This window comes from Aulonocara stuartgranti (assembly GCF_965226115.1).
Source record: "Aulonocara stuartgranti genome assembly, chromosome: 13".
Lineage (NCBI taxonomy): Eukaryota > Metazoa > Chordata > Actinopteri > Cichliformes > Cichlidae > Aulonocara > Aulonocara stuartgranti.
This window is the reverse complement of record NC_138949.1, coordinates 15,740,487-15,753,137: the sequence shown is the minus strand read 5'-3', so window position 1 is coordinate 15,753,137 and position 12,651 is coordinate 15,740,487. Positions and strand designations below refer to the sequence as shown.

General features: G+C 38.9%; 1 protein-coding gene across 4 annotated transcripts in view; it reads right to left on the bottom strand.

Annotated features, from left to right (window-relative positions):
• Positions 1 to 12,651, bottom strand: part of eys (eyes shut homolog) — a 183,194-nt gene that overhangs the window by 142,953 nt on the left and 27,590 nt on the right. For all 4 annotated transcript variants that reach the window (XM_082557788.1, XM_082557789.1, XM_082557790.1 and 1 more), the window contains 5 exons: positions 9,048 to 9,187; positions 7,811 to 7,974; positions 7,402 to 7,655; positions 5,257 to 5,361; positions 1,525 to 1,647 (listed from right to left, as the gene is read on the bottom strand). In XM_082557788.1, coding sequence (XP_082413914.1) covers positions 1,525 to 1,647; positions 5,257 to 5,361; positions 7,402 to 7,655; positions 7,811 to 7,974; positions 9,048 to 9,187 — 786 coding nt within the window. The remainder of the gene's footprint in view (positions 1 to 1,524; positions 1,648 to 5,256; positions 5,362 to 7,401; positions 7,656 to 7,810; positions 7,975 to 9,047; positions 9,188 to 12,651) is intronic.

Sequence of the window (12,651 nt, the reverse complement as noted above, 5' to 3'; positions counted from 1 at the left end):
AGCACACTCACGCGGGCCATTACAAAGAGGAAACATGCCAGTGTTTTAAGCACATTATTTCTGGTGCTACACAAGCTGTGTGTGGGTTAATGTCCCACTTATCTGCCACAGAGTAGTTGTTTGAGTGTACACAATGTTTCACACACAGTTATCCAAATGTAACGGTCTGAAGATGACCTTCACAATTAGAAATTTAGCAAAGATTAAAAGGACAAGGAATTTGTCTTACTGCAGGAAAAGAAGTTTATAAGTTTGCACAATAAAAGTCACGGGGTTAAAACGAAGAGAAACAGAAGAAAACAAACCCAGCTGCTGTGTTCTACAATCCTGAGTTAAATAACTTCATTCACTAAACTCTCTTAATGTAATGCCAGTGCAAAATGAAACATTTCCCAATCAACTTTCATGTTTTATTCATATAGAAATTACACATTTGCATGCAAAATCGACCAATCTGAGTTCATTCTCAGACCACGGATGGGTGTGCTTTAGCGTATGTACTAAATATTAGGTCAAAAAGTTGGCAGCGTGGGATAGTGAGTATAGTGAGGGGCATGAGTAACATGTTTTACAACACCTTAGGCTCAAAAGCATTAGATAATATGGATGCCAAGACTGTCGACAAGAAATATCTAAACAAAACAGCACCTCACAGCTTGCCCTTGAGAAGTGTTTTAGGGAGAGCAGCTAGCTGCAGGTTGCTTGCATTTACATAAGAAATCACTCACGATCCTTCACTGTGACATCTGCCGAGCATAAATGCAACGGGGGTAATGAAGTTACGGTTATTGATTAGGTTACATGGACTTTTATGTAACAACCATTCGTTTGCAGAGATAGAGGTGCTGCTGAGGACTAGTGTTGGCTGAATTATGACTGGTATGGCTAGCAAATGTTTATTATTCCAAGTACCCTAACTGCATCCAGAAAAAAAAAACTGCATGATTCCCCTTGTGTGTACTTACACAGCACCAAACTCACACACGCTACTGACTTGTAAGTCTCTGAAGCCTGGATAACCCTGGCAAGCTTCAGAGTATCTTAGAGATCAAGCCCCTTCCACTTACTCTTGTCTTATCCCTGTCACTTCTGGCAGCGACATGCTGTGATAACAGTGACATCCACATGGAAGGGAATCCAAGAGATTTGACTGACACACAAACAAAATTAAGTTTTTGGGGTTTTTTTTTTAAGAAACCGTGACATCATCCTTTGAAAAATCAGCATTTTTTTTATCAGACAGTTTGGAACTTAAAAAACATAATGCATCAGTGTAGGTGCAAATTTTAATATATGATCTAAAAGAAGAAATTTTTCTGCAGTAAAGTAAGGCATGAAGTGATGATCTTTCTAATGAAATAATGATTTGCAGAGAACTGACATTTGCGAAGCTTAATTTACCAGTGAGTCAGTGGAGGCAATTTCATTTTTATGTAATTTTTTTCACTGTAAATATGTGGACAAATAAGCAGGCAAAACACAGATTTGTGTGCTTACTTTTAACCTGTTAAAAGACTTGCTCACCTCTTTCACATGTGCAAGAGAAATTCTGTCCATCCTTGGTCTTGGTGCATTTTAATGTATGTTCACTGCACATTCCAAACGAGCAAAGGTCAATATCCAAAGAGCAATCTTTCCCCTTGAACCCTGAAACAATGCAAAAGCAAAAATCAGCAAAACCTTGAGGAATCAAGGCACAAGCATTGAATACATAAACACACAAAATGCAACACACCTTTATGGCTGCATGTTTTATTAGATAAAGACAGCTTTTATTCAGCAGATTAATGGACGTATTGATTTTTCTCCTTGCAATCTACCTGCTATGCAGTATGCTAATTGAGTGAATCATTGACAGGGACCTACCACACCGGACTGATCTATATCACATTATCTACCCCTACACACGCACATCTGCATGTCACTGATAGATACCTCTGTCAATATCTACTGCTGCAAATAAAGAACAGACAGATTTGGAGACTGGTATGCATTAAACGTTTCCAAAAATAGATAAATATGAATGGGAAGAGTCTTAAAATAGATCACCTTTTAATATGGGCAAAACTAATATGGAGTAATACTGAAAAAATATGATAGTGCTAGTCTAGTTATATTTCCATCGCAAATATCTGTGTGAAGTTGCCGTCAGTTCTCTTGGATTGTGTAATGCATTTAGCTAGAAGTGGACTTCACTTTCTTTAGACTGTAACCTGAATCCAGACCAGCTTACTTTCCACCAGCACATCTGATGACCTTCCAACTACCCTTTTTCCCCATTAAATTATGTATTACCTTGGCTAGTTAATGGACAGCTATTGCCTCCAACAGAGTGTTTCAGAAGTGTTTAATAACCAATTGTGCATGCAGTTCACTCTGAGGTTAATGTTGCATGAAGGAATGTCACATTTACAGTGTCACCATCTCCAAGTGGGACTCCCTATCCTATCTGACACCTACTAGTGGCTCAGTCCTCAGATGAATGAAAAAAAATTATAAAAAATTTCTTCTGGTTTCAAAATTCATACCCACAAGATATTCTAATGAAACACGCATTTACATTGAGTAAGTTTTGGGTTTAGCCTTCATTAATGATCTGCTTGTTAGGTAACATGGTAGAGTACAAACTATACTCTCTGGCCACATTGTTAGGTATAACTGTTCAGAGCTATCTAATTAGCCAATCAATTACAAGGTAAGAATTCAATGCATTTAGGAACGTAGACATGGTCAAGAAGATCTGCTGAACGTCAAACCGAACATCGGAATCGAGAATAAAGGTGTATTAAATGACTTTGAACATGGCAAGGTTGTTGGAGCCAGATGGGCAGAGCAGTTCAGAAACTGCTGATCTACTGGGATTTTATACACAGCCAGGTCTAAAGTTTACAGAGAATGGTCCAAAAAAAGAGCGGCAGTTCTCTTGGTGAAAGTGCCTTGTTCATGTCAGAGGACAGAGGTGAATGGTCAGGCTGCTAGGACAGGCAAAGTCACCCAAAGAACCATGCATTAGAACCAAGGTATGCAGAAGATCCTCACTGAGCACACAATCCACTGGGTGCCACTCCTGTGAGCTGATAACGGGAAACTGAGGCTACAATTCATACAGGCTCACCAAAACTGCACAACAGAAAATTAGAAAAAAGGTTGCCGTGTCTGGTAAGTGTCAGTTTCTGTTCAGACAACCAAATGGTAGGGTTGCCATTTTTGGCTTGTAGGCAGTGGTGTGTGGAATATTTTCTTGGCACAGATTGAGACCCTTAATACCAACTGATGATCTTTTAAACCACACCCATCCCTTTATGGTCACATTGTTTCCATCTTCCAATGGCTATTTGAAGCAGAATATCACGTCATGTCACAAAGCTCAAATCATCTCAAACTGCTTTCTTGAATAAGTTTGTTGTACTTAAATGTCAGGTACTAGCAAGGTGCATCCAACAAAGTGGTCACTGAGTTCATACACAATTCAATTCAGGTAATCTGCCATAACACCATTTAGCCTTTAGTTCATGTTAAATGTTAATAATCCAACTAGCTGCATTTGTATGAATCAGTTTAGGTCTTGCACATTTACACCTTGGTTTATTTTACAACATTCTCAATTCCTTAAAATTTGGTGCACTTTTTTTTTTTTTTTTTTTTTAAATTGGAACAGCGAGACGTCAGTGCTGTATTGCAATATTATTTTGCTATTTCTTCTTAACTAAAATATTATATCTTCAGAATGTGGGCAGTTGCTGAGTTAAACAAGTACCATCTTCACAGAACTTGGGAATCCCCCAGGAAATACAGCTGCGATCAACAAATGAGCACAACTGCCAATCAGTGTGTGTGTTTACCCATCTAGATGCAGCTTAAACTTTTTTTTCTGTCTCTAAAAAAACCACATTTATAAGACTGGCCAGTCTTGATTGAATAATCTTTACAACTCTTCTAATCTAATTCTGTTTCATATACATTTGGAAAAAAAATTAAATACTGTCACCCAATTCAAGCTAAACTGGAAAACACATATATGATGGACTGTAGCTCCAAACAAGACAAGGTGGCAGGAATGGACTTGAACACAAACAGGAGATCTTGTCTGATTCTTTTTGTGTGCTTTTTGTAGTAGGAAGCATGTATGTTTGACAGATTATCTAATTAAATTTCTCACGGGATAAAGTGATCAAAAGCACCTGTCTGTAAATCTGTCAGTGAAATTATAACCGTAATGGAACCATTACTCACACACTGGTGTTCTGTTTTTGACAAAATCTAATTTGAGAAAAAGGCAGAAAATAATAAGATCAGATTATTTACAGTGATGCATTTTTTAATATCCGCAAGGCCATAAAATACACGTATAACAGGCGCTGTTTCAAGTTACTTTTAATTCAACTACATGTGTTTATTTATTTGTTTATTCAGCGCCTTGAGGCAACTGTGGTTGGGATTTGGTGCTTAAAAAAAAATGAACCAAAATGACTTGAATTGCATATTGTATACAACTTTTCTACTATTTTATATATTAAGAAAAAAATGGGCAAAATGACCTACTGCTCGACACCAAAGTGTTTTTTCTTGTCCGGTCAGCACCTATGTTTTGTGGGATTTATTTTCAAATATTTATCTGTAAATCCTGTTTTGTGGATTGTGATTGTTTGCAGTTCAATGTGACATTGGACGTGTTATGCCAAGCGGCCTGGCTGTGGCATTCTGACGCGCAATCAAGTAATGAATCAGTATTTTATTACCACTGCTCTCGAAGGACTACAGCACCTCCCTCTCTCATGGACTGATTATGGACCCTTCTTATAACATTTGTTATAAATATGCTAAATGTGGAAAACCTGATTAAAGAACAAGCTCACACCTACAGTAAGCAGAAGCTGAATTACTGTATATGTGGACAAATCAGTGTTTTACAAAACAGGAAAGGCCGTATCTTTTTTCTGGGTTTACTGGCAATCAGTTTCAACCGTGGTTATAAAAAGTAAATTTTAAAATGCTAACAGTTATTTTTTGTAACCCCAATCTGCAATACCAATTTATAGTTGCCTCAGGTAGAACCTTTTTCTTGCATTGAAACTTTCTGAAGAACAAAGATCTCTGGTAACTTTGTGCATTTTAAACAAAAAAGTGAGAAGCAAAGAAAGAAGTTGGATGTAACTGCAAGAAATTTCAGCTATTCCCATGGTAAACGATAGAGAAAATTAATAGCATGATATTTTTATAAACATACTTAGTTATACACAAGTAGACGATACTTACCAGTTGGACAGTGACAAATGAAGTCATTTATCAGATCCATACATGAACCTCCATTTAGACAAGGCTGTGGCCAGCAATCATTTACATTTTCAGAGCAGATCCTTCCTGCAGGGGTTTATACAGTATTACAGGACAAAACAAAACACTTTAAATATGTCTCTACCACAGATGTGACTGTCAGCCTGCCAGTTTAACAATTATTCCAGTGAAGTCCAACACGTGACTCATATTTGCAACCAGAACAACAATCAGAACATATGCAGTACAAATTTCTGCTTATTGTCCTCGAATCACATCAATAAACCAGCACCTGGTTTTATTTCATGAGGCAGCTGATTACTTCTGATTCTAGCGGCTTAAAATGTGATTGAATGATTATGTGTTCAGCATGTTGCTGCTTGCGTGCATGCATAAATGCCGTAGCCCTGGTTTTAGTATCCTCAGGGCAAGAGTTAGGAACGGAATTGATTAAAGATTTTTACTGACAAATTTAAAGCTGCGCCAGGTCTGGCCTCTGGCAATATTTCAGCCCTCTTAGTTCTCGGTGAACCAGAGAGCTCAGAGAACTAACAGCCAGACATCCTCGGGCACTGCTCGTCTATCTGCACGGCTGTCTATACCAAAGGTAATTGTACTTTCACCATCATGACCCCATACACTGGTAGGCACTCCCTTAATCATGTACTGTAAGGTACTCAGATAATTAAAGCATCTGCTGACTGTACCTGCACATACATTCTCTACTAGATATTGTATACCCAGTTCAATAGTAAATCAGCCACCCCCATTAGCTTAGCTAACTGATTTTACTTTAATTCACCGCTGTTTACACATTCACATCACTTGTAAATCAGGTTGGTACTGAATAAGTAATAGGTGAAGTAGCTTTAAAAATTTTTGTTTTTGTTTATCTCTTTATGCAAATAATTCAGGGACCACAGTGATGTATACTCTGAGAGCTGTTAGAGTGTTCAGATTATAAAACCACTGATGCGATATTCTTAATCTCTTGTATTGCTCTTTAGATACAGGTGATCCAACCGAATGTCAAACTAGCAAATGATGCAGTGAACGACGGTCAAGTTAAGGTTGATGTTTTCACACAGGAGTTTAGCTGCTCCTCTCTATTGACCTACCACAGCAGCTGCACCATCACTTGCAAAGCCAATAAGCCATGCACGTAGCATTTCTTCAGAGGCCCCTTAACAGCAAGGGTTTCTAACAGCAGTATATGAGACAGCAGCCCCAGTGCACAAGTGCAATTCAACAACTTGAAATGAGAAGCTGCAAATCTCTCCTTTGTAGGGAATTCTGATGTAGGTGATCAGGCGTGTGTTTGACACTCTGTAGGAATGTTTCTAGGATTTTTCCTCACACTCTGAATCTTTTTCATTTTTGTTATTTAGCTAACAGTTATTTTCACTCTGCAGTGCTTAGTGATATAATGAAAAGTTGGAATGGAACCGGATACACGTGGGAAAAAAGTAATTCGGTGAAGGCAGCAAGATGTCGACCATATATAGATAAAGTGGGGGGAAAAAGATTAAGAAAACTCAAAGAAGTCCTGTGAAAAAGTAAGTACATCATTTGAGGACACTTTATTAGGCAACTTTATTAAAGCTGAAGTTTTGGCTGTTTGCTGGTCTTGTTAACACAAAGCTGCATGAATGGCTGATTCTTTGATTAAGTGATTCTTTGCTTTCTGCCACAGATTTGCTGCTGTGCTTGGGATCACTGCCCTGTTGTTTGGGTCGAGCCAATTTCTTTCAAGCTTTGGGTCTCGGACAGATGGCCTCACATTTGACCTTCTATTATTATAGAGGTGTTCACAATTACTAATGATCAGTCAGTAAAACACACTTCCTCATCCCCCCTTGCTGTTACTTACCATCTTAATTTACATTGATGCAGTAAGGGGGAACGTTTTTCACAGGACTGCAAAGAGTCATGTAAAAAATTTCTCTTTAACATGACTGCCTATAAAATTTTAATTTTATTGCTTTACTCATTAAAAATTATGATAAACTTGCTAATTATATGTTCCATAATTAGCACACTAAAAACTGCTCGAGAACCTCATATTCCTGTCACTGGTACTATTAATGATTGTAAACAGCACTGCATTCACATCAGATGGTCTCATACCCTCAAATCCTGGGGGACAGTGGCACCGATAATCACTGATTAGGTCCACACAGGTGGCACCATTTAAACAAGGGAGGCTGTGGCACTCATTTATTTCCACTTCGCAAAGCGGTCCTTCGAATCCAAGCATGCAACGGCAGGTGAAGTTATACTGCTGGTCCAGACAAAAACCATGTTCAGAGCAGCGGTGGTCAACACAGTAATCAATGTCCTCTTCACAGTAGATGCCTGTGTATCCTCTAGGACAAAGGCAGCTAGCAACAGATCAAAGAGAATCTCTTAATACTGTATAGAGTTAGAAGAATTCTTTCAAGCCTGAAGGAAAAGAGCAGTAAATGTAACAGCTTTTACAATCATTGACATTCTGGTGGCAGAACAGCCCCAAGACCATCAGGATTTGAACACTAACCTGTAACCATCAATCTCATCCATACAAGTGCCTCCATTTTGACACCCATGTTCAATACAGTCGTTGACATTTACGCGGCAGTCCTGCCCAGACCATCCAGGGGTACAGATGCATCGATAAGCATTGCTGTTATTTAACACACAGCGTCCTCCAAAGGCACAAGGCTGTTGATTGGAAATAGATGTTTTTAGATACACAAATCATGAAACAAGATATGCTCTTTCATGTGCAACTCTTTTATTTTGTATGATATTTTAAATGGGGCTGAGCTTATTCAGATTAAAGAAAATATAACCATCTTTTTTTTCTCCGAATCATTTCTTGCCCCTGGATCCCTGAAAATGAGCTTCATTAAAACAGCACGACAAAGTCATGAATACTGATTCATGCTTTATACTGGGGTCACTCGGGATTCCATGTAGCAGCTACATGTCATACAAGACAAGATCAATGGTCACTGAAGGCTAAACCTCCCGAGAGGAAATAAAAGTACACCTGCCAGCATGTGGATGCCACCGGGGAAAAACAAAGGGGCAGGGGAAAAGCTTGCTTGTGGAAAGGTCTATAATACAGGCATCATGGCACTTCTGTACAAGGGCCAACACAAGCATTGCTACACAGTGAGCGATCATCTCCATCTGTCATCTGAAGCACTTTCTCTGTTTACGCATACATAATATACACATACAAACATATACATCCAAATCAGGTGGCCTTTTCAGTTCTGTAAATGTGCAAACGTTGTTCATGCCAAACACAATCCAAAAATTCTGCCAAAGACAATTCCAGCGTTGCTTTCCTCCAACATAATTTCTTATGTACTATATATGGAAACTGCATTAAAAAAAAAAAATCTAAGATTTACTACACTGTTAACTAACTGTTAACATTATGCTTTTTATTGTTTTTATTTTTCGCACAGCGAATGTCACCAGCGCAGCCGCAACATCCGATGATTGCTATGTTTAGGGATTTTCACTTGGTGCCAATCTTCTATTCATAAAAGAAAACCATTATGAAAGAATATTCACCATTTCAGAAAAAACACTGACTCTCTGAAACCCACACCTTCTGAAGTTTTAGTTTGTCGAGATATGTCGCAGTTATATCCAAAACTTTGTCTAGCATAAAAAAATAAAACAAATCCACAAAATGATATTACTGAGAAGTGAGCTTATTTATATTTGCAGACAGTAGACGAGGACAAAAAAAGCACGTCAAGATTTTTTTTACACACCTGAAGGTGCTGAGGACAGGGTACACAGCAGGTATACTCAAGCCCATAAGGGAGATCCAAACACTCAGTATTTGGTGGGCATGTGTTGTTGGACAGGGCACAAGCATCTATGTCAACTTCACAACTCTTTCCTTGAAAACCTGTAAGAAAAGATGTAATACATGCAATCTGACTCGAGCGATGCTGGACCACAAAAAACAGAAGTCCTGAAATCAGTGCCACTAGTATCTAATATAAGTCATGGAATTAAGGCTGCTCCTCTATATATTTAAGAAACAAGGGCAAAACTGACCCAATTGTGGGTCAGCGGGAGGATTGGCCTCATTTTGAAGCTCAGTCGATGATGCTCAGTGTCCTCCACCCCCCTATCTGCCTTCTGAATTTTTAATTTAAACCTGAACAGGCAAACCCTAGTAATGCGCTTTCATTTCCTCCTCTTTCTTGCTCTGTTGAAAAAAATGCATATCTGTATACCGTACTTTGTGGCTGATAAAAAAGGTTTACTGTATCAGAGCAGACCTTTTTCCTACAAGAAACAAGAAATAATATCTGATGTTTGCTGTGCAAGAGGGTACACTTAGCATACCCTTTAAGTATATTTGAAGCGAGTGAATACTGCATTACTTTGACCCTACACATGTGCTGTTCTATTATGTTTAAACAACATAATATAGTCAAAAGCAGGATGTGCTTTAAAAAAAGGTCACAGTTACAGTGGTTTATAATTTCAGCCATGCACCAAGATTTTTCTTAGTACTCTGGTCCAGCAGTCTGTGGGCTATTTTTTCACATGGCAGAACTCCCTTCACCATAAGAAGATGCAGCAGATGAGGCATATGAGCGGAAGAAGCTTAGGTTTACTGAGATAACAGATGAGATTTAGCAGCAACGCTGGAAAGCCAGGGTATGCCCTGTGGAATTTTGTTACCATGGATCTGCGGCCACATCTAGTACCAGTTTACTCAGGGAGTTAGGGATTCATGATCAGGGATTATGGCAGGCTGCAGAGGCAGTTTCAGAGGCTGCGGAAAAGAACAACTAATGGGAACGGCGGAAAAGAAAAGACAACAGCTTGTGTGCAAAGTATGGATATCTCATATTAAATATAGGAGATAGAGGAAAATATGTGTGTTACGTAAGCTGTCCAACATCACTATAGCGGCTCTGTAATCATCTTACATGTTTAAGAGCTTTTTGGATTAGGCCTACATTGTGCAATATTGACATAGTGTTGATATCAACAGTAAAAGGGGAATTACGGCTATCAGAGGCAGATATTTTAAATATGTTTGTCCCTAAATATTCAGCCTGGCTGGTGTAGAGGGGTACAGTCCTGCTCAGCCCACAGAGCAGGTGTAACGGGGGTGGGACACGGTAACTGTTGAGCCTTATAGGGTGTCATGGGTGCAGTTCAACTTGACATCTGTGATGGGAGGTTCCCACTCAGTCCAAACAATGACATAACCATCAGCCCTCCCCTCTCTGCTCAGACACTACAGTAATCCCCCCAAAAGGACAGTCATGTCTAAAGCTAAAGAAAAATACAACTCAAAGTAGTGCTCATAGGATTGTTTTCTGCTTTTTTTTTTTTTAAATTGCTGGTCAGAGAATGAAATTGAGGATTCTCATTAAGACTACCAGCATGGTGGATACTAGGATGAGCCTCACTGTGGTGTGTTCTCCCATATTTAAGAAATTCATATTTGTTAACATAGTTTCATTATGCTTTAAAGGTTTGATGCAAGGGTCAGTAATTGTATCTTTTATAGTAACAGTAGAAGCAATAATTTAATTGACAAAATTCTAATAATAATGATCTGATGACTACAGTACACTCACCGGCCACCTCATTAGTTACACCTTGCTGTACTGGGCTGGACTTCTTTTTGCCTTCAAAACTGCCTTAATCCTTTGTGGCATAGTTTTACAAGGCGCTGGAAACCATTCCTCAATAATTTGAGCCATACTGATATTAAGATGTGATGCTAGTGGAGGCGAGAATAGAGAACTCCTGCAGGAAGCAGCCATCAGTAGATGGTATGCTGTGGTCAAAAACGGATAGACATGGCCAGTAACAATAGTGTTTAAACAAAGCTCAATTGGTATTAAGATGAAAAAGTCTAATGAGAATATTTTGCCCAAAACCATTACAACATGTGGTTTATGGAAAAATTCTACTAACTCAGTGATGCAGCAGAAATTGAGACACATCAGATATATCAAAAATATTCTGCTGTTCATTTCTGACAGTCCATCCATGCTATCTGTAGTCTCAGTTTCCTGTACTTAGAACACTGGTACCCAGTGTGGTCTCCTGCTGTTGTGTTTAAGTTTGGTATGTTGTGTTCAGAGATGCTCTTTTGGTTGGTTGGTGGTTTTGGCTTGGTACAACCTTGGTGGTAATGAGTGGTTACTTGAGTTATTGCTGGCCTTCTATCAGCTCAAAGGATTCTGGTCATTCTAATCTAACAATAACGAGGTATTTTCACTCGAGAACTGCTGCTCAATGGAAAGTTTCACTGTTTTGGGGCCATTCTCTCGAAACCCTAGAGAGAGTAATGTGGGAAAATCTCAGTAGATCAGCAGTTTCTGAAGTAATCAGACCAGCTCGTCTGGCACTAACAACCATGCCAACTTCAAAGTCACTGAAATTACCTTTGTTCTCCATTGCTCAGTTTGGACTTTCTTGACCATATTTACATGCCTAAATGCATCGAGCTGCTGATTGACTAATTAGATATTTGTGTCAATAAGCATTTGAATACCTTTAGTTAATTCAGTGTATATATGAAGCTTTTTATGGTTAGGGTATGTGGTTATGTTCATCACATACATGTGCTTCTACAAGTTCCACCAGTTTGTGTGTGGTCCTTAAAAAGTAAATAAAAGGTGTTCTGCTTCTCAACACCTCTAAAAGAATAAGCAGTGTAGGAAATAGATGAATTAATAATACTCCAAGCTACTGTATCATTCACAGTCTTAGACAATGGGGAGTTATACCTTTGATACTTCAAGGACTGGCAGTTCATCAGTTGCTAAAAATACAATGCCACCTCTGAATGTCACCTTAAATTGTGACTCTAATGTGGCTTGCTTCAGCAACTGATGAGGCGAACAGACTCTGTGACCTGTGTGTCATTAACACTGATGTTGTGCTTTAATGTTTAATTGAACAAGAGTGAACAAACAGAGTTTCATTACCATGAGTGTTACATTTCCCCTAAGAGTCTACAACAGCTAAAAATAACAGTAGCAAATTCTTGCGAGAGAAGCGTCACCTGGACACAGAGATGCTCTGCCCACCATGTCTCGGGTCTCTATATGCAGTGAAATGTTCCAGTAAAGTGGGCAAAAGCAACTGCCAGACACAGAAACTGTGCTGTGCCAACAACAGAAAGCTCCCGTCAGTCGTCCATCAGTTACCATTCAGTGAATGTAAATTCAGACTCAGCCGGTGAGGCACAATAAGCAATTACAGAAAAATTATATTAATGTGAATTTCAGAGTATAATATTTGAGCAATGCAGTTCCATTCATGAGCTCTGGCAATGAGTTTGGTATTTTTTCTCAGCTGTCAATCACAGGCCAAGAGTGTAAACTGATC